We start from the raw sequence: 22183 nt of genomic DNA on the forward strand, positions 1-22183 counted from the left end.
GATGAACTCATCCACTTTCTTAGTTTCTCTAATCTAGGTCATTAGAGTACTCTCTAATAGCATGAAACTGATATTATGCATAATGCGCGACAACACATCAACAACTTTATTTACCTTCCCTTTTCAATACCGAATCGTCATGTTAAACTCCTACATGAGTTTTGACCACCTAGCTTGGCGGCCTCTCAAGCCAGGTTGTTTACAGAAATGTTCAAGAGTATCATGATCTACATATACATAGAACTCTGAACCATACAAATTATGTCTCCATCTTTTGAAAGCACGGAAAACAGAATACAAGTCTAAAAGGAGTTGGCCAATTTCATCGAGAGGGAGAAAGCTTCTTGCTTTCAAAGTCTAGTATTTCCTGAAGCTTATTGGTTGGCCTCCGAGTTGGTTGTCAGGGGTGTGCACTATGGGATTCACAATAGTTAACAATTGTGGTGTCAGAACTGCCCATACTCCAATTGTTAATTTGTAGTGTTTATGTCTGTTCTATCACATCTCAGAGTGTATCACTCCGGCCTTGTACATGAAAGCTTTTAACCTGCAAACAAACGTGACTCAAAGCAATGCCCTCTAGTTGCCTTTGCTCAAAATAGCTCGATGTATCCTCAGCCTATCCTGCAACACATGCAGTCCATGAGTTTACAGCTAGAACTCAAAGCTTGTCAAGACACTTCCCCATACCTTTGCATGTGAAACACGCTTGACATACATATCAACCAAATCGTTGCTGACAGATTCTCTCTTTTTGGCAATTTTTGGCATGTACTCCTAGTTTGCTGCTGCATCCTTTTAAACCATGATTGCATTTCAGAGCACCCCTTTGGTACCCTCTGTTTACAGAGTATACCCAATTATCAGTGCATTTTAAAAGTCTCTACTGTGAATTGACAGCTTGTCATACACTTCCCTTGCTTTTGCCAAGCGACACTTAGTATACATATCAAACAGAAGGGCTCTTTCCAATACCTATCTAGCGAACTGAACAGGAACTTCTTGACCCCTCTCTATGGCTCATACGTCGCCAGATGCTTTCAGATGCTTTCAAGCTGCGAACACATGAGAACATTTGGAAACATAACCTCCTGCTGCATCTGTTCAAAACAGTTTCATGCTTCATCAGCAAGCCCTTAATATCCTCCTCTGACTACACCTGTTTTTCCATCATTCTAGGAGAAACAAGAGGGGTGCTGGTTATAGTACTGGCTTCCCTTCAAAAACATTTTCCATTTGTTAAGACACGAATATGTTTGCATCTTTGACAAATCATTGCTCTCTCTCTTTGGGGCAAGTGTAATGGCTGCATGACAGTCACCATAAACCTGAAGAATTTTGAAATAAGTTCTCCTTTAGGTGCATTAGGGATAGCCTATCTTTCTTTGCATCATTGCCAAGATGTCCCACGACACACAATGCAAATTAGAACAAATGAGGGATAGCTGTCTTTCTTGGCATCATTGCAGAAATGCTCCATGACACACAATGCAAATTAGGAACACACGGAACATACCCTTCACCTCTTGTTTAGGGCTGAAGACCTTTTAGCGTGTGCATATATGTTTGCTCTGAGAATGCCTTGTATCCGAGACCACATACGTATTCATAACTGTGGCAAAATCAGTCCAACTCTCTCCTGGACTCTTCCATGCTTCTTCTTTCAATCTCATTCCCTCAATCTTCTTCTTGTCCTCCAGCATGTTAGCACCTGCATAAATGTTAGACATCAAAACATAAGCTGAAGCATTCTGGTCATCCAATTGCACTGCATGTTCAAAGGCCTGTCTTCCAAGCCCCACATTACCCCACTTTTGGCAAGCACCCAATATCGTATGCCACACCACAAGATTAGGTTGGAAGGGCATGTTCTCCACCATCGCTACTGCTGCATCTAGTTGGCCTGCACGGCCAAGAAGATCAATCATGCGAGTATAGTGCTCAAGGGTTGGAATGATGTCATATTCTTTGCTCATGGCCTCGAAGTACTTCTGGCCTATATCTACTAGACCCACATGACTGCATACACTAAGAACACTAAGCCAGGTGACCCCATTTGGCCTTATGCCTTCTCCTATCATTCTTTCAAGCATTTGGAAAACAAGGTTACTTTCTCCTTGCTGGGCATATCCTGCAATTAATGCAGTCCATGACCCTACATCTCGAACTGGAAGTTTGTTCAACATGTCCAGTGCTTTTGCAAGCCAGCCACATTTGGCATACATTTCGACCAACGAGTTGCCAATCAAAGCATCCCTTTCCAATCCCTTTCTGGCAATCTCAATGTGTATTTCTTGGCCCCTGTATATGGCCCCTGTTATGCCACAGGCTTTCAAGCCACAAACAAGCGTGACCGCATTCAGAGAGACACCCTCCATTTGCATCTGTTTGAAACACTCCAATGCTTCTTCACCAGACCCTTGTTCTGCATATCCTGAGATTAGTGCAGTCCATGAGACTGTATCTCGAGCTGGAAGCATGTCAAACACTTCCTGTGCTCTTGCAAGCAAGCCACATTTGGCATACATATCCACCAAGATGCTGCCAACAGAAGGAATTTTTTCCAACCCATTTCTGGCAATCTCAGCATGTATTTCTTGGCCCTTGTCTACGACTCCCGCGCTAGCACAAGCTTTCAAGCCACAGACAAATGTAGCAGCATCCAAGGAGACACCCTCCAGTTGCATCTGTTCAAAACAGTTCAGTGCTTCCTCACCAGCCCCCTGTTCTGCATATCCTGCAATTAGTGCAGTCCACGGCACGACATCTCGAACTGGAAGCTTGTTGAACACCTCCTGTGCTTTTGCAAGCAAGCCACATTTGGCATACATATCAACCAAGCTGTTGCCAACGAAAGTATGTCTTTCCAATTCCTGTCTGGCAATCTCAGCGTGTATTTCTCGGCCCCTGTCTACGGCTGCTATGATGGCACAAGCTTTCAAGCCACAAACCAACGTGACAGCATTAGGAGAGAAACCCTCCTGTTGCATCGGTTTGAAAAAGTTTAGTGCTTCCTCACCATGCCCATGTTCGGCATATCCTGCAATTATTATGTTCCAGGAAACCACGTCTCGAACTGGGAGCTTGTCAAATACTTCTCCTGCTTTTACAAATGAGCCACATCTGGCATACATATCAACAAGGGTGTTGCCAACAGAAGGAGCTCTTTCTAACCCCATTCTGACAATGTCAGCATGTAATTTTTGACCCTTGTTTATGTCTCCTGCACTTCCACAAGCTTTCAAGCTGCAAACAAATGTGACAGCATTTGGAGAGACACCCTCCAATTGCATCTGTTCAAAACAATCTAGCGCTTCCTCACCAAGCCCGTGTTCTGAATATGCTGTGATTAGGATGTTCCATGAGATCACATCTTTAACTAGAAGCTTGTCAAATACTTCCTGAGCTTTTGCAAGCGAGCCACATTTGGCATACATATCGACCAAGGTGTTGCCAATAGAAGGAAGTTTTTCCAATCCTTTTCTGGCAATCTCAGCTTGTATTTCTTGGCCTTTGTCTATGGCACCTATGCTTCCACAGGCTTTCAAGCTGCCAACAAACGTGACAGCATTTGGAGACACGCCCTGCAGTTGCATCAATTCGAAACAGTTCAGTGCTTCTTTGCCCAGCCTATGTTTGGCGTATCCTCCTATTAATATATTCCATGGGACTACATCTCGAACAGGCAGCTTGTCAAACACTTCCTGTGCTTTTGCAAGCGAGCCACATTTCACGTACATATCAACCAATGTGTTGCCAACAAAAGGATCTCTCTCCAATCCCTTTCTATCAATAGTAGCAACTATTTCTCCACCTTGTTCCAGATCTTTCAGTCTAGCACAAGCCTTCAGTAAGGCCACAAATGTATACTTGCTAGGGGTTACACATTCTTCTTCCATTTTCTGATATAGGTTGAGGGCATGCTGTGATTCCCCAAGTTCAATATAACCCATGATGAACGAAGTCCAAGAATGCTCATTCCGATCAACCAACTTGTTAAAAACCTCTTGAGCATTGCACATGCTTCCACATTCCATGAACGTTGGAACAAGGTAGTTCCCGAGAGTTACATGAGCTTCGAGCCCATTTCTGCACATGTAAGCATGTAAGCGCTTTGCATAGGCTAAATTTTTCCTTTTCCTGCACTTCTGCAAGATGCATATAAAGCTTTCAATGGAAGGAAGTTGAGGCACTTGTTCCAAAGACGTGAGTGCCTCCTCTAAGGTCAGAATCTCCCAGCCACTTCTCTCTGGTAGTTTTTGTGCTTTAGATGCATTCACCTGTACTCCAGACGAAAAGCTGGCCTTGCAATTGCTGCCACTCTCCGCTAGGTCCTCAAGCAATCCAGCGTTTGACCGGGCCTGACCACTGCATGCTTTGTCCACGTCCATTCTCTTGATTCGTGACTCCGTTTTCTCGCTGTCTCCAACCCAACCTGAATTCATCCATGGCGACCCCTTTGTAATTATATGATTCAATTCTGGAGCCCTTGTATTCCTCTGTAAGACAACGCACAACAGACTCGTCAGGCTACCAATATGACCAGGTAGTCGTATGCCTTGAGCTGTGCAAATCAGGTTGGGCAGACTTACTTTGCTGTGTCGGTCGTCCCACCGATCTGTGGAGTACTCTTGCCGTGAGCGCTGGGCATCTGCGAAGCATGACCACGCTCAAAACGGATTGCCAGAAGTGCAATAGTGCTGCAAACTGAAATTGGGTTATGTCGTGCAGTACCTGAACGCAAAATTTCCGAGGTAGTTGCGAAACAGACATCCTCCACGGGCTTGGAGATTGGAAAGCTAGCATCTTGGCAAACGATTGCCCCGCTGCCGCCCTGGCTCCCCCATGGACAGGCCATGGCGGAGCCTGGAGGCAGGGGCAATGGAGCAATATACTGCATGCTTCAAATTGGAAGCTATCGGAGGCGTTTTATAGTTCAAAGAAAGGTTCCGCCAAGTGGCAAAAATGTGTGGATAAGTTTGGGCCTCTCTTCCGAGGCTTATAGTTGGTGTGGCCGCTCGGTTCACATCACCCGTTGGTCATTAGGCTTTTAATTTATGCCACCTACGTGTGATTGGTGTAACGGTTGTAGGAGATGGAATGGGCCAATCATATATCAGTTGGAAGAAGGACGGCCAGCCTTCATGGGTCGAACACAAATTTTTTGTATCAATGTCTTGGCTCGTCCCTCCTATTGGGCCAACTAGGACGACCCTTCACACGACTTTTAAGAGGATGGCTAGAGGGTAGTGTGAACCTAGCCTCAACTCAAGCCTCAAAGACAGCTCAGGACCTCGTCTTGGTCACCCTGTATGGGACGTTGTTTGCCACTTATAGATCGCCTCCCCCCCAAACAAAAGAAAATGGTGAGGCAAAATTTTACCTATCGAAATGTGGTCGCTTTTCAAAGCATTCCTTAAGATCTCAAGAGTAAAGGAGGTTGGGAGTTTGCTCACATCAGATGGCTACCCGTGTTCAAATCCCTTAGGATACCCCTTGTTGCTTGTCAACATAGACCATGGGCAGATGCGCCCCTCACAAATGGCCATGGGGATGTGAGGCAAAACAAAATCCCGCCTGCTCACACTCCATCGTGCACCAGAGTGCTAAGTTTAACAAATGTGAGGGGGTGGCCTTTGCCCTTTGCTAAACCACACACTTTGATCCTGGGCTGCTTTTGCTTTAGAGAACCATTTCCTCCCCTCTAGGAGTCCCAACTTTGTACCACAAGGAAGGCACCACTCCTAGGCTATGAGACTGGCTACATGTAGAACTAGAGGGCCGTTGGTCCATTACTCTACAAAGAAAAGTTCATTACCTTGCAAACAATGTCACTCAAAATATTTGTTTCACAAACATGTACACCAAACCTACCACCAACCAACAATGCATTATCCCAATGTTATGTTTTATGATCCCAAATACCTACCCATACCCATACATGTATTCCTTTCCTATTTATAATCCTGCAATCCTCAAGTTGATTTTCACCAAAGGTATAGGCCATCCACAAAAGCCAAAGAGCTAATCCAAATGCTTTGGTAAAGAGAGCTATCCCCAATAAAGCTATGGCTTGGTTGCCAAGAGACTCCAACTAGCTTTGCTACCAATCTGTCTAGAACAATCGATTGAGGGATAGGACCTTCATACTTGAGAGCAAAACATCCTGCCATTGGAGTTTACAGGCCTTGATCCCTACAATGCCTTGCTGGCATAACCATACATGAGTAATGATCGCCCAAAGCTGACACATTTTAAGAATCCATTAGAGTATAAGGAGTCAACCTTTGACCTGAGAGAAGGCCCCCTTTACGTTTCATTGTGGTTACCATCGACTAGCTACATGAGTGCCACTGACCTTGCCATAGAAACTACTCGAGCGTTTTGTCAAGCTGATCCATATAGTAATTAGACAAAGGACAGTAGCTACAAAAGCCACGTAAAATATATGCTTTACAATTGTCAGTTTAGTTCGAAAGAAAGGAAAGCCTTTTGTCCTTTCAAATAATGACGTATTTATCCTCCAGTTTTTTAGAGATCTCAACAACGGAAGAAGGTGAGAGAGAGGGAGAGCCACACAAGTTTTGGTGGCTGCAGAACACCCTAATCTTCTCTGTCATCCATATATATATGTGTTTGAGTATTGTACATAACCGAGGTTAAGATACAGTGGTCTTTAACCCCCACAACCTCCCACTTAAAGGCCAATGTGCCTTTAAGGGAGAACAACCAATGGACACACTATCCAATGCCCATCAATACACGAGAATACTTAAACTACTGACTAGGTAGACTCTTCGTTAGCATATCTGTAGGGTTATCATCTGTATGAACCTTAACAAACTCTATGCGCTTGTCCTCAAGTACCTCCTTAATAAAATGGTACCTGACCTCAATGTGTTTGGTCTTTGTATGAAAGACTGAATTTCGTGCTAGCTGAATAGCATTCATAGAATCACTATGCAATGTTGGTACACTTGTATGAATCCCCAAATCTCCCACTAGTCGATCGAGCCATATAGCCTCCTTGCAACCCTCTGTGGCTGCAACATACTCGGCCTCTGTGGTAGACAAAGCAATGCAATTCTGTTCGCGAGACATCCACGACATTGTACCACCTGCAAAGGTGAACACATAACCAGAAGTGGATCTCCTACTATCCACATGCCCTGCATAGTGTGAATCTGTATACCCAAGTACACGCACTCTCCTCTGCCAAAGCAGATACACATCTCCTTGGTACCTTTCATGTACCTCATGATGCACTTAACTGCCTCCTAATGCCTTCTTCTTGGATTAGCCATATACCGGCTAACAACTCCCACTGCAAATGCAATGTCCAATCTAGTAGCTATCATAGCATGCATAAGACTCCCAACCGTTGATGCATAAGGAACCTTGGCCATCATGGCCCTCTCCTCATCTAATTTGGGACTATCTGCCTGACTTAGTTTCACATATGGAGGCAATGGAGTACTTACTGCCTTCCCCTCCTCCATATTGAAATGCTGCAACACTTTTGTAACATACTCCTTCTGTGAAAGCCAAAGGAGTTTCCTACTTCGGTCACGTGTGATGCGCATACCAAGTATATGACCTACAGGTCCCAAATCCTTCATGTCAAAGGCCTCATGCAACTTGGCCTTCAATGCATCGAGCTCATAAGTGTTCTTGCTAGCAAATAGCATATCATCCACATAAAGTGCTAGGAGAATCAGGCTAATGTCCTTAGCCCTTTTAGTGTAGAGGCAGTGATCAATCTCACTTCTTATGAAACCTTGGGACCGAATGAAAGCATTAAACTTCTGATACCATTCTCTAGGCGCTTGCTTAAGACCATAGAGACTCTTTTTCAGCTTGCAAACCAAATTCTCTTTGCCTTTTCTTCAAAGCCTTCCAAGTGTGCCATGTAAATTTCCTCATGCAAATCCCCATGCAAGAAAGCTGTCTTGACATCCATCTGCATAAGCTCCATATCCTCTGCTGCCACATGTCCAAGTAAACATCTAAGTGTGGTCATCTTCACAACCAAAGAGAAGATCTCATCAAAGTCCACACCCTTCTCTTGCTTGAACCCTTTAGCAACCAAATGGGCCTTGTACTTAGGCACATCATCACATGTTACCTTCATCTTGTAGACCCATTTACATGGCAATGCTTTCTTTCCATGTGGCAAAGAAACCAAGTCCCAAGTCTTATTCTTTATGAGTGAACTCATCTCTAATTGCATAGCATACTCTCACTTGTGCTGATCCTCGCGCATCATAGCCTCTCTGTAACAAGAAGGCTCCTCGCAAACAGTAAACATCACATAGTCTACCCTTGGAACAAATCTCTCAGGTGGTTTAGACACTCTAGATGATCTTCTGAAGGGCATTTTAGCTTGCTGTCCTACCTGCATATCAGCCACATTTGGCTCATCATTTCCACCAATAGATGATCCATCATTTGCCCTTGATTGTGTATTTGTGGGAGTACCTAGTGGCACCATTTTCTGCACATTCGGTGCATGGATAGATTGCTATCTATCAACATATGTGGGTGGATTCACATCCTGGAAAGTGATTCTCCTCAGTTCCACATTCCTCATGGGTGTCATGCATTTTCTTCTCATTGAAGCCCACATCATGGCTTTGTATGATCTTCTTTGCTTCTGGATCCCAGAGACGATAGCCCATCTCTCCACTTTCACCATAACCCAGAAAGATACATTTTAGACTTAGGATCTCGCTTCTTCAAGATCTTTTGGCACATGTGCATATGCCTCACACCCAAATGAGAGTAAGAGGGCTTCTTTTTACTCCATGCCTCTTCAAGAATACCACCATCCACATCACATAGTCTATCCTTGGAACAAATCTCTTAGGCGGTTTAAACACTCTAGATGATCTTCTTAAGGGCATTTTAGCTTGCTGTCCCACCTACATATCAGCCACATTTGGCTCATTATTTCCACCAATAGATGATCCATCATCTGCCCTTGATTGTGTACCTGTGGGAGTACCTAGTGGCACCATTTCCTGCACATTCGGTGCATGGACAAATTGCTGTCTATCAACATATGTGGGTGGATTCACATCCTGGAAAGTGATTCTCCTCAGTTCCACATTCCTCATGGGTGTCTTATGCATTTTCTTCTCATTAAAGCCCACATCATGGCTTTGTATGATCTTCTTTGCTTCTGGATCCCAGAGACGATAGCCCATCCCTCCACTTTCACCATAACCCAAAAAGATACATTTCCTAGACTTAGGATCTAGCTTCTTCAAGATCTTTTGGCACATGTGCATATGCCTCACACCCAAATATATGCAAATGAGAGTAAGAGAGCTTCTTTCCACTCCATGCCTCTTCACGAATACCACCATCCAAACTCTTACTAGGTGATCTATTGTGATCACATGTTTCATTGCCTCAACCTAAAAACCACCAGAAAGACTTGCATTGGAAAGCATGCATTGCAACCTTTCTTGAATGGTGCAGTTCATCTGTTCTCTGCAACTGGATTTTGCTCTGGAGAATGAGGAAACGTGAGCTCCCTCTTAATCCCACGTGTATCACATAAAATGTTGAAAGTCATGAGAGATATACTCTCCACCATTGTCAGTCCATGGGCATTTGAGTGTTCTACCTAACTGATTTTCAGCCAAAGCTAGCCATTTCTGAAATACCTAGAACACATCACTCTTCCAAGCTATAGCAGAAGCCCACACTTTCCTAGTTGCATCATCAATGAATATCACATAGTATTCAGCCCCACCTAATGATCATGTAGGCATGGACCACATACATCCGAATGCACCAGATCAAGCTTTTTAAGCTCTTTCTTTCCCCTTCTTTTATGGGCTGATTTAGTCCGCTTCCCATAGAGACAATGGTCAAAAAATTCAAAGGTAGAAAAACTCAAATGCAATACATAACCCAAATGGCATAAGAGTTTCATTCCATTCTAGATCATATGCCCCAATCGGCAATGCTATAAAGAAGTACTTTTAGCCGGAAAAGTAATCGAGACCAGAGGCTAAAGGCTAAGTATGGCGACGCTCAAGGGCCATAGAGAAAAGGAGATCGTGAGGGCGAAGGGATGTCATAGGGGTGAAAAAGGAATTAGAAGTGGAGGGAAGGAAAAGGGAGACTATGACACAAGGGGAAAAGGAGAGGGGGAGGAGAAGCATGTACATGATAGGAGGTGGAATGTAGAGATGGAGACATCAAGGGAAGAGAACCATACTTTATTTGAAAGAAGGGATGAGAGGGAAATATTAAAATACTAGCTAGGTGGCTTTACAAGAATGAGCGTGTCTCATCAAGGAATAGCCCCTTCCTTTTATAGCCAAAAGAGGGGGTCTCTCCCCATTAATGTATCCTCCCACATGCATGGTGTGTGTGGAAAAGTCTCCCATGTGGGCTAGGCAATTACGCACTCTCAATTGTGTGCGACAACCCTTTGCCTCAATTTCGCACATAAATCAAGCCCCATATCTCAAGTCTATGATACTCCCTTGGTCTCTTTCCAATTTTATAATATGTTCAAACCTCTAGGAGGACAAGTGGAGGGTTGGCACAAGGAATCTTGCCACCTCATCCTACTTTCCCCATTATTTAACTTGCTCTCTTGGACCTTCTATACCTCCCCCACATGGGCCTATCCCATATGGAGGAAATAACTCAATATAATATCCATCTCCACCTATTTTATATTGCTTCTCCCATGGACTTTGAGCCATATCTCACTAAATGCAGCCTAGGTGGAGGGGTGGCACATGGAGGAGCCATGCCACCTTACATTTTATAATATTATTATCATGGATTATGTACAACACACCTTATGGGTCCTCTTACATGGAAGGGTGGCACATGGTCATGCCCTGCCACCTCAACCTTGGGCCCTATGCACACCATAGTTTATTATACTATTGCCACATGTACAAACACACATACATATTAATGCCTTTTTCCTTAGACAATTTTATCCATAACAATACTTGGTTGCTCGGTTATTGCAACAACATGATCAGACACCCCTGATACATGTAAGGGATACAACATTCCACACTTGGCACCTCTTGCCAAAACCATAGAGCCCTTCTGAATTTTCCAACTCTGAAAAACAAAGTTGGTCTGAAAACCAGCATCATCTAGCTGACCCACTGAAGTAAGACTCTTGGCCAGCTTAGGCACACGTCTCACATTTTTCAAAACAAATGCTGACCCATTTGCAAAAGAAAACTTTATGTCACCTACTCCCACTATGTCACCTACATAATTATTTCCAAGATGCACACAACCTGTCTTTCCACTGTCATAAGTGGAGAACCATTCCCTATAGAGAGTAACATGGAATGAAGCACTAGAATCCAAAATCCAATCCTGGGAATATGCATTATCTGAAGTGGTAAGCAAGTCTGCAGGTAGACTAGTCATGAAGAGAATGTCATTGTCACTACTACTATCAGTGATTGCATTAATCTCCTCGATCTTTATTTTTCCTTTGTCCTCCCTTAGACTCTCTTCCTTTTTATTTGCACCCCAATTTACATTCTTTCTCTTATCCTTTTACTCTCTTTTCAGCTTGTAGCAATCCTTTTCCATGTGGCCCTTCTTGCCACAATGATAACACTCAATGTTCCATGCCCTTGATTTGCTACGAGGCTTCTCTCTTTCTTGGGACTTCCCCTTGAACTGTGATCTGCCCCTTTGCACATTTAAGGCTACATCCTGCTTGTTGCCATCCATAGAATTCCGTCTAATCTCCTTGGCCAACAAGCTACCCACATCATCAAAATTCAGTACTCCACCAAGTGCAGGGTTACTGACAATTGTACCGAAGGTATCCCATGAGGATGGCAATGAACACAAGAGGAATATTGCCTTAGTCTTCGCATCAAAATTTATCTTCTGAGCCTAAAGCTAGCTGAAAATAATAGAATTCATTCAAGTGAGAAGAAATGGAGACCCCTTCCTTCATTTGCAGCTCAAACAACCTCTTCATGAGCTAAACTTTATTAGAGGCAGTTTCCTTCTCATAAGTGGCACATAATTTCATCCATAAATCTTTCATAGTTTGCTCATTTACTATAACAAAATAGACTAACTCTGCAAGATGAAGTCTAATAGTAGAGTTTGCTAATGCATCCAACTCATTCCAATCATTCTCATACATATCTGCAGGCTTAGCTCCAATCCTTGCCAACTTCTTTTGAATAAGCACATCCCTTATCGGTTCTTTCCATAAAGAAATGTTTGTCCCATCAAACTCTTTAATGCTGAAAAACTCCAATTTGGCATCAAGCTTTGTGATAGCCACACATGTCACACCAACCATGCCAGACTTAGTGGAAGTCACACAAGAATCTTCCAATGAGAATAAAGAATTATTTTCGCTACCTAACTTTCTCAAAAGCAACTAGCACTTAACAAAAATAGAAGATCTTCGAGACACTATGGTCCTACTCACATTTTCTCCAAAGGACATATATCATGTTATTACGGTGAGACAATGGAAGTTGAGCAAGCTAGAGGATGTAATTGGCAAAGGCACCAGAAAGGTGGGATCAGGAAGGAACTAATGCACGCTCAAGGACCTTACGATGGCAATGTGGATCCCTAAGCATCATTAGCACGGCATCCCACCTTCTCATGCTTGTATCATGATCAACTTCATCCCTCTAGACCCACAAAAATAAGAGGAGAGACCTAAAAGGTTTGAGTCTACAACACCAACAATGAGGCATTCACCAGTAGTAGATCTGCAAGGACCTGCTCCTAAAAAGGGAGTAGTACCACATGAAACAACCGCAAGGTCCACAAAAAGCAAGGCAACATTAGTTCAAGGCCTTGATGGGTTTTCCCATGAGGAAATACAAAACCAGTCCTTCATTAGAGCATTCATTCCAACACCATAGCAGTCGACCTACTCCTAAAAATGGAGTAGATCCACAAGAACCTGCTACAATGGAAGATATTGGAGACCTTAATGAGATGTTGCTACCATGGAAGGAAAATTTTCATCAACAAAGGGTATTCAACCCTGATTACTTCATCAGGGTCTAGGGCCAATCAAAGACACATCAACCCCTAGTATCCCAAGGCCCTCCTTCACATCTAAAACAACAAGTGGTTCTCACTAACAGCTCCAAGGCATGAGTTTGATTGCAGGGTAAATCTAATGACATTGAAATGGGACTGGCCTGTGATCCTCAAAGATTTGTTTTCACTTTCATTTGACTCCAAACTTCATTAGCTAACTCCAACTCCCAATTGAGCCTCCCATTGTAATATCAGTTTTAATTTAGAGAGATTTCCTAGAACCCAAGATGCTATAAACCTCTTCAGCCATAGTCCTCAGTTTAGGAGTTTGTATGGTGTATTATTAGACTCCTCTAAATTTGATGACTCTGACAAAATAAAGCTCCAAATGGTGCCACAACCTTATTGGGTTCAACTACTTCTAAGAAAAGCCCTCAATGAAACATGATCCATAAAATGGATTAAAGATTTCAAAAGAAACTCTTATGCAGAGATGCAAGACAAAATGTCATGCACAACTCCAGATGTTCAAAATGGCATGTCAAACATAGTCTGAAAAGAATCCAATAAAAGTCCCACGCAAAGCAAATATGGGACTTAAGGAGGAGCATGGTAATCTACTAGTACTTACTCCACTAACACTAACACCACTAGGATCTTACATCAAGACCTACTAACACCTTCTTCCTACTAACTCACACCTTAGATTTTTCTTTTTCTTCCTCTTTCTTTGAAAGGTCACAAGTACTTAGCTCCAATCCATCCACCCAACATCTCTCCATTGCAATCAGTCCTACTATGCCATGCCAATTACAGTAGAATGCGGTGCTCCTAGACAAATAGCCATCCTCCAAGCAGTATTTCCACAACAAAGGATCCAGTGAAGTCATATGAAGCACTATGAACAGGGAAATTTTAACAAGTGCACACAAGAATTGATATTCATTGACAACATTCCAACAACACTGTCTTTGTACAATCTAGGGAACTAGATTGAGAATAGGAAGGGGGGATATTAACTACACTAGCTGGCAATGCCATTTGATGGATCGTGGCAAGTCCATAGAGCTAGGATTGTGCCTTGGAGCCAAATTGGGCCCAAGATGATTGTAAAGAAAGAGGAAAGAGAGTGATATAAAGGGAATAGGGTTGGCCCTCCCTTCATAAGGTGGCATGTATAAAAGGCCAAATGGTTGACCTTGATCTTCACTTGTTGATTGCACACATTGGAATACAAGCTCTCCTTCTCCTCTTTGGAGTTGTCTCTTGTTGCCTCGTAGTGCCCTTTGTGAATGCCATGTTATCTTCCCTTCTTCTTCTCCTCCTCTCCCTTCCCCGCCTCCCTCTCCTCTCCCTCTTCTTCTCCTTATGGATTCACGATTGCAACAAGCCTGGAGTCACAAGAGTGACACTAGTGGATGGCATTTGCATGCACTACTCTCAACATAGAGTGGCTTAGAGGAGTACTCCATTGGCATTATTGCAAGGACCCCATGACACGTGAGTCACCGTCGAACTACACATATAGATTTTTTGCTACTACTACTTCTACTTCCATGTCCTGTAGGGTTAGTCCTAGTAATGCATAAAATACTCTTTAGGTATGTCTTGAATTAAGATGGAAAGCAAAGGATGGTTAGGCTATGAGGGTCAGATGGTGTATAAAAGAAAGAGGGGAAGTGTGTACACTAAGCACTATTCACTTCATTCTCACAAAAGGATGCATGCAATTGGATTGATTTTAAATAGAGGTAGATTCGGGTTACCTCCCTACAACTCTAGCGTCTCAATGCCAATCAAATTCACAGTGCCATCTTCATTATGTGATTTCATCGTACCTTGCATCATGGCCATTTAATGTTCCTAGATTTTGAGAAATCCTAGTTGCTGAATTTAGCATCTTCTCTTGCTATGATTGCTTCCACTTTGACCCATTGATCCTAATTTAGCATGTAATGGTTGCTAGCCAATTATGCCTATCTACTCTCTTACTAGCACAAAGTGTGCTTTAGCCTAGTACTCTTTGATCTTCATGCCATTCCTAGGTTCAACATTTCAATGCCATCCAAATATTCAAGAATCACTATCTCATTATCATGATAGTGTTTGATCTTGTATAACCCAATCTAATGTCAATGAACATTTTGTTTCATCACCCCTAGCTTGGCATTGTAGAGCAAGATCATCATGCCTTCTACAAGTTTCTTCTTTTTGGTGTCTTGATCATGCCATGCCTTCCTCCTCTTAGGAATTTACACTATGACTAGAATTTGTGACTAGGCTACACTCAAATGCAACCCCATCAATTTGTCTAGTCAATTGTTTTGTGGTTCCTCTCGACCATTCATATGTTGCATTGCTACCCTTAAGCTGTGTACATGAAATTCAATTGACACTAGTTCCTCCTAACAAAAATGATATTTGGAAAGGCATATGTCTCATGATGACCCTCAGTGCTGGTTGATAGGCCCATAACATTGTTTACAACTTATGATCCTAGTCATTGCAGCTCTTGTTCACAATCTTGTGAAGAATGTTGTGGCCTTTGCTTGACCATCCATCATTGGATAGTAAGTGAGAGACTTGCTATGCTGAATTAAGAATCATTGAATCAATGAAAATGAAGCCCTTGACTTGACACAGCAGGCCACCCAAACTTGCATAATAATTCTCATACAAAAATCTTATTGTGCTTCAAGCCATGTTTTTCCTTAAAGCCTTTGCCTCATCCCATTTAGTGACATATTTAGCTACCACCACAATGTACTTGTTCCCTCCTAGATGCATGGTAAGTCCAAATGGTCCTATGAAATCTAAACCCTTCTTTTGAAAGGGTTCTCATGCATATGTGAAAATGACTAGACTTTGGTTTTCAAACTTTGGTTTGCCTAATTCACTAGCCTATATCACATCTTTTACAATGCTTCATTATATCGGTGTACAATGTACTCCATCATATTTGAACATTTAGTATGTTCTTGATTATGACTGTAATCAAGAATTGATGCCCACAATCCTCACTAGTATTGTCCTTTTTAGGACACATCTTCATAGAATCATATCCCCACCTTTTTTATACACATGTCTTGCAAAATCAATGTATGTTTATAGGATGTAACCGTAATTCTTTGATTCTCATTTGTTGATACATATTTTGGAAATGTGTCTATGGAGAGATACAACATGATTTCCTGGTGCTTGTCTTTGCTCATGCCCTCAACAAACAAACCTTCTTTGGGTAGCTCATCAGTATGTCCTCTTTTGAGCTTTGATCTTTGACGCATGACATATATCCTACCCCACAATGAGACAAACCAAGCTTATGAATTATCTTGAAATTGAACTCTTGAAATAGAAGCACCCACCACTTTTACTTCTTATCACGTATAGAAATGATCCAAAGGACACAAAAGTGTTGCCTTGCAAGTAGCACCAAAACTTCTAAGTACTATACACCATTCCAAGGGATTCCCTTTCAATCATTGAGTAATTACACACACACACAACTTCTAAGTACTATGAAAAGGGGTGTTGTCAAGTCTTACATACATTCACACATGTGCACATTTTCTACACTCATACACACATCCATATAGTTATCGACATTTAGTTATTGACATTCCCCCCCCCCCCCCCTTTCTTTCCTAACTTAATTTTCCAATAAATATACCCCCGCCCTTTCTTTTCTAATTCTGCCTTCTTCCCTCAAAAGGGGTACACACACACACACACACACACACAAATCAACCTCCCCTCGCCCCCTCCCCCCTTTTCTAAAAATTTAGATGACACATTTCTTTATTGTTTATTGATATGGAATTTTTAAATGTAGCATCTTATTTCTTCTTCTTTATAACCCTTGTTATGTTTTTCCCCCCCTCCCACCTAGCTACATCCTCTAATTTCTATATATGTATTGGCTGGATATGCTTACATATAGCATGATACAAGCACTCCCCTTGCTGTCCCCCTCCCTATTTATAATGCTACCTTAACCCACACCCCAATCCAAAACCCCCTGCTTCCCCTAATCGGTCCCTAACAGTGATTGCCTCCGAACCACTCCTTACCCCCCTAATCATGCTAACCCACTAAGCATGTAACCACCCCCTATTTAGTACTAGACCATTAATTTCTCCCTACCCGCCGCCCAACCCCTAACCACCACTGCCCACTCCCCTCCTGCACGTCTTTAATCTACATGCTCTTCTTGATAGAGCATTTTGCTCTCTTTATTTTTATCCATCCTACCACTCCCTATTTTTGGGCTCTAATTTTGGCTGGCTGAACTACTTTGCACATGCTCTTTTATGGCATCTCCACTCACCCTTCTCCTCCCGCACTTACAAACTACAACTCCTCTTGTAGTGCACTCCCCTACGTCTCGCTACTCCTTGGCTAAATCTCTTCATGGTGACCTCTCAGGTCTACACTTCCTCTGTCTTCTCCTTGTTCGTGTACATAGTTTGCTCTTGGTTACTGCTATTGTGTAGCTTCTCTTCTCTTGGCCTGTATGCGGTATCTTCTCTTAGTCCTTGCTCCCGATATTGTCAAGGTGAACTCACGGTTCTGATTTCTTTTCGGCCAGCTTGGCTTTTTTGTGCTTTCCCTTCATGGACCAACTACCTTTGTCACCTTCTACCTTTCTTCTCCATCAACCTCCGCTCAGGTACCCTTACACAATCCTCTCGTCTTTCTGATTGTCTTCTCCCCTTACACTCGGTGGTCTTTCTTGGCACGAGCATGTTGTTTTCATAGTGGTTGCTCTTAACGGCCACCCATCTCTCTCAGCCTTTTCACACTTAGCCTCTTGCAAAAGTTTCCTTTCCAATTGCAGGGATTCCATTCACCACCTTGCTACAGTTCAAGCACACTCGCTCAGGCCTTGCTTATACCCCCTAATTCATGATATTTGTTATATTGTCAATATATTGGCACAATTCATGTTGAAACCAAGGCAACCACATTAGCATGCTTAAAAAGACATTTGTCATACATATGCTATTTAGATGAGACAAAACCAACAACACTATGGTAGAGTAATCAATCAACAAAAGCACTAACTATATCAATTTAAGACAAGGCATACTGATTGTAAAAAACATTCATTACACATAGTTGGACCTATGAGAAAGTGAGCTACAAAAAGTAGGTCATAAAAGGGATGATACGGGGTGTGCATGGACTACAATGCAATGTAGGTACATGCCACATTGGAAAGGGGAGCTGTGGAGCATGCCTAAGTACTTGTGAGCTATAAAAAATGTAGGTTGAGATTTTAAATTCTCTTTGGGACCACTAGCACCAACCTTATGGGGAAGAGGGCATTTATGAGAATTAGAGAATGTGGATGTATGATGGGAATGTGGTGTACTATAGAGGAGTGGGAGTGAAGATTGTTCAGCCGATTGGTAGTTGGTGGAAAAGTTGTGGAAAGTGGTTGCTTGTGAGCTATGGAAAAGGTGAGATAGTACTAGATGGATGTATATAGAGTGTGTGAGTGCATGTGCACAGGTACACGTGTGTGTGTGTTACACACACATGAACGCACGCATGCATGGCATGCATAGACACATGGTCGAATGCGCGCACGCGCGCACACACACACATAAAGAGAGAGAGAGAGAGAGAGAGAGAGAGAGAGAGAGAGAGAGAGAGAGAGAGAGAGAGAGAGAGAGAGAGAGAGAGAGAGAGAGAGAGAGAGAGAGAGAGAGAGAGAGAGAGAGAGAGAGAGAGAGAGAGAGAGAGAGAGAGTAAATAAATAAATTTTGTATGTGTGTAGGATATACATACAAGTAAATAAATATAAATATAAACCTATTTCATGAGGGCAAGGCTTAGGCTTACCTCTAATGGGAGTGAGAGATCATTCATTATTTGGCACCTCTAATGGGAGCATTATTTGGCACCTCCAAGGTACCTTGGTCTATGATGTAGAAGTTATGACGAGATTTCGTGTAAATTTTACCAAAATTGAGTCCTTAATTTGGGCCACAAATATAGTATTTAAACCCTTCCAGTCGTTTTGTTACACACACGAGTAAATATTATGAAATGAATGAGCAGTTACGGTGCACAAGCTTTCAAGCAAAGTTATATGGTATGCTAACATTTTTGTACTTCCCATAGAAAGAACTCTAGCTCTTGGAGTGTGATGCTTTGGTTGTAGTGGTGGGCTTCTCAAACATACTATGGAAGGCTTGAAGGTTATTAGTGTAGATATTTAGACCGTTTGAAGACCAAGGACTATGTGCCCCATCGTTAATGGGCTGAGCCAATCAAGATTCTCCATTGGGGTAGATGGGCGCATTTTACACACAACAGAATTTCGGGTGACTCCAAAAGCTAAGTCAGCTGCTGCCACCTTCTGCCCATAAGAGGAGATTTCTAGGGCGGGCAACCTTGGCAGCCCAAGCTGGGGCACCCATTCCGAACCAATCAAATTCAAGTAGAGTATCGCTGCTTTTATTGCTTAAATGTGACCTGTTTTATTGCGAGGGCGGTGTGCAAACCCGGTGCCGATTGAAGGCTGAGCATGACATGTTTGGGGAGCCCAGAGGTCCCCGGCTCGGGGGGCATTCGATGGGGTGGTGTGTACTTGAGAGGAATGAAGGCTATGTAATAAGTGTTAGGTGTAAATAATGCCGGAGTGTAGATGTGCAAACTACCTATTGCAAAAGCCAAAGTTCCTCCTCTCTTGTAGATAGGAAGAAGAGTAGACCCAAAGGAAACTATGAATGGAGAAAGAAGGCCAAGAGGTTGGTCTTGGGAAGAACAAAAGGCATGAGCTTTGGTAGCTATGGCGACACAACAAGGTTTCTCCCACTTTTGATGGCGAAGAACACGCTCCTTCCGATCTTCTTTTGATATCCCGGCACTTTTCTTTGAACCCACATCGCGCGGTAAATTTTTCACCCTTGCCAGCTCTCCTTCGCTTCACCAGAAAAGCTTTCTTGCAGAAAATCCTCGGACGTGGCTGAAATGCCGCCCCCCAGCTCGAGATTTGCACTGATCCTTCGCGAGGAACGAGTGCCCACCAAACGAGGAGCCGGAGAACGAGCTCGATCAATAAAAAAGGAGGAGATCCGTGTAGTTCTGGAGATCGTTTGACGAGCCAGAAGTGCCCACCACACATTTGTTTGAAGGGATCGTCAAGAACAGTCGAATCAAGGAGGAAGAATTTGGAAGGGAGATCTCCAGTGCAGTTGGTTTAAAGGAGGCGAACCGCTGACAGTGAGAGGTGTGAGCGATCGAGCTCGAACAAAGCATAAATGGTAGGGAATGCTGGCAATGTGGGACGATCAATCTCTCGGCCAGCTTAGAGTGATTTCATAGAGGGCCGTATTTTATTGTTTCAGTAGTTGGCATCAGAAGCAGGGCAGCAGTTAGCATCGGAAGCAGGTGTGAGGAAGAACTTTGCAGCAGAAACTGATCTCACACCGTGGTCATGTTAGCGCCTTCGGATATCTCTATGGGGCACCGAGAACTTGGACCAGACAGGGTCCTTAGAGTAAGAGCACGCGCCGCAAGGAGGCCAAGAGGCATACGCCCTAGGAATGAAATCTGGGGTGGGAATCCCACCACGGTTTCGCCATCCGCATCCGCAGAAGGTGTTGTTTCTGCCAGTTATGCAGAGCAGGATGCAGCTTACTTTAATTCATACTCTCATGTTGGAATTCACGAGGAAATGATCAAGGTGAGGTTGCGAGTTTACTGTCTTGGCAATGTCTTTTAATCTACTACTAGAACAATGGGGGTGTCCGGAGCATTTTTTCCAGCGACTGTTCAGTCTTTCTTCGTGTACAAGTCGCTTGTATTCCACTGTCTCTACGTGTATATCTTGTTTCCTATATTGAGATTCGAGAGAACTAGAGCTGTTTGTGTTCCCCTTCCAAACGTAACAATTACCTGTCTCCCTGCTTCTGTACTTCCTTCTCTTTGTCTTACTTGAATAAATTTTCAAACATTCTATGACATGAGATATATGCGTAAAAAATGACCCAATCTATCAAATAGGCCTGCCCCAGCGAGAATAAGGTCACATTTAATTAATTAGTTGCTGTGTAGGAAGGTGCACACAACATAGTGAACAAGACACTTGAATGTTGAAGAATACTCAGTGAGACGCGCTAACAAAAATGTTTAACATATTACACAATATGTGTACTCTTCAACTACAAAACAAGATCCACGTAGGCAACCAACTACTGCACTAGCTGCAGCCCTAGATGGCTTCACAGACTGAGCAAAACAGACTGTCCAGAATGGCTCCTATATCTGCTGCCTCTTCTTCCTTGCCGTGTGCTTATCTGTGGCTTCAGTGAACTGAACCCAGAAGTGGAGGGATGCCTCCTGCCCCCTGCCTTTCGCCTTTTCCCTCCCCTTGCTGGCTGACCAGGCCCCTAATCTGGGCCGACCCTGCTGCATAAGTATTGGAAAAGAGAAGACAGGAAATCATACCTAGGAAGCTGCATGATTCATATGAAATGTCCAAGCTAACAACGTAAAAGCCAAAATTGAGGTTATGTACCTCAAACCTACTAAAGGGAAAAAAATCGTCCTAACTAAAAGTAAAAATTTCCACAAGGCTTATTCGGATTACACTACTCAATATCCAACAAATGCCTACTGTAGTGACAGTGTGAACATGTACAGAAAAATAGATCAATCAACACAAGAGGTCAGGCCTGAAGCTTTACAGAAAAGCTCAAAATTTTGTTTGGATAATGCCTTGGTGAAAACATCTGCAACATTGCCATGTGTAGGACAATAGATTAGGCTGATCCCTCCTGCATGTAATCTCTCTCTGACATAGTGATAAACAATACCGAAAGGTTCTTCTGCTAAATGCCCAGCACCTCTAGATCTCTGAGCCTGCATGCTCCACTGAGCATATGTAGACCCTCTGTCCGAAGGATCCCTCTGTCCGAAGGATCCCTCCACCTTGCTGTCTGGAACCTCAGCCTAGGTGGGCACCTCCTTCAAGCTCAGTCTGCAGCTCTCCAGCACTCCTCTCCTCCTGGATGAGGCCCAGATGATACTTGCTGCTCCTTGGAAGGCTGCTCCAGGTGATGTCATTTGAGGCCCAGAGCCTCCTCTTATAGGCTCCAGCCCTGCTCAAAAAACCGACCAGGAGAGGGGGATATGGCCGACC

The 22183-nt window shown here is 43.2% G+C and overlaps 2 protein-coding genes across 4 annotated transcripts in view; one reads left to right on the plus strand and one right to left on the minus strand.

Annotated features, from left to right (window-relative positions):
- Positions 1-370: 370 nt before the first annotated feature.
- On the minus strand, positions 371-4983 carry LOC147906052 (pentatricopeptide repeat-containing protein At2g39620-like). 3 transcript variants are annotated; one of them, XR_015541207.1, is made up of 4 exons: positions 4735-4983; positions 4593-4651; positions 976-4499; positions 371-839 (listed from the first exon to the last, which is right to left on the minus strand). XR_015541207.1 is itself a non-coding variant. In XM_087376239.1 (3 exons), the coding sequence occupies exons 1-3, from the start codon at positions 4898-4900 to the stop codon at positions 1548-1550; spliced, it is 3177 nt and encodes a 1058-aa protein (XP_087232365.1). In that variant the 5' UTR covers positions 4901-4983; the 3' UTR covers positions 371-1547. The 3 variants fall into 3 exon arrangements, 1 of the variants encoding a protein (XP_087232365.1); XR_015541208.1 differs by having other exon boundaries at positions 371-624; positions 719-4499; XM_087376239.1 differs by having other exon boundaries at positions 371-4499.
- Positions 4984-19720: 14737 nt separating this feature from the next.
- The window catches only part of PRMT6 (protein arginine methyltransferase 6), a 76181-nt gene continuing 73718 nt past the window's right edge, over positions 19721-22183 (plus strand). The window contains exon 1 of the mRNA XM_087376260.1: positions 19721-20725. Within this exon, the coding sequence (XP_087232386.1) occupies positions 20477-20725 (249 nt within the window). The 5' untranslated portion in view covers positions 19721-20476. The remainder of the gene's footprint in view (positions 20726-22183) is intronic.

This window comes from Dipteris shenzhenensis, chromosome 1 (assembly GCF_047967505.1).
Source record: "Dipteris shenzhenensis isolate YYH24624 ecotype China chromosome 1, Dip_SZ_1.0, whole genome shotgun sequence".
NCBI lineage: Eukaryota > Viridiplantae > Streptophyta > Polypodiopsida > Gleicheniales > Dipteridaceae > Dipteris > Dipteris shenzhenensis.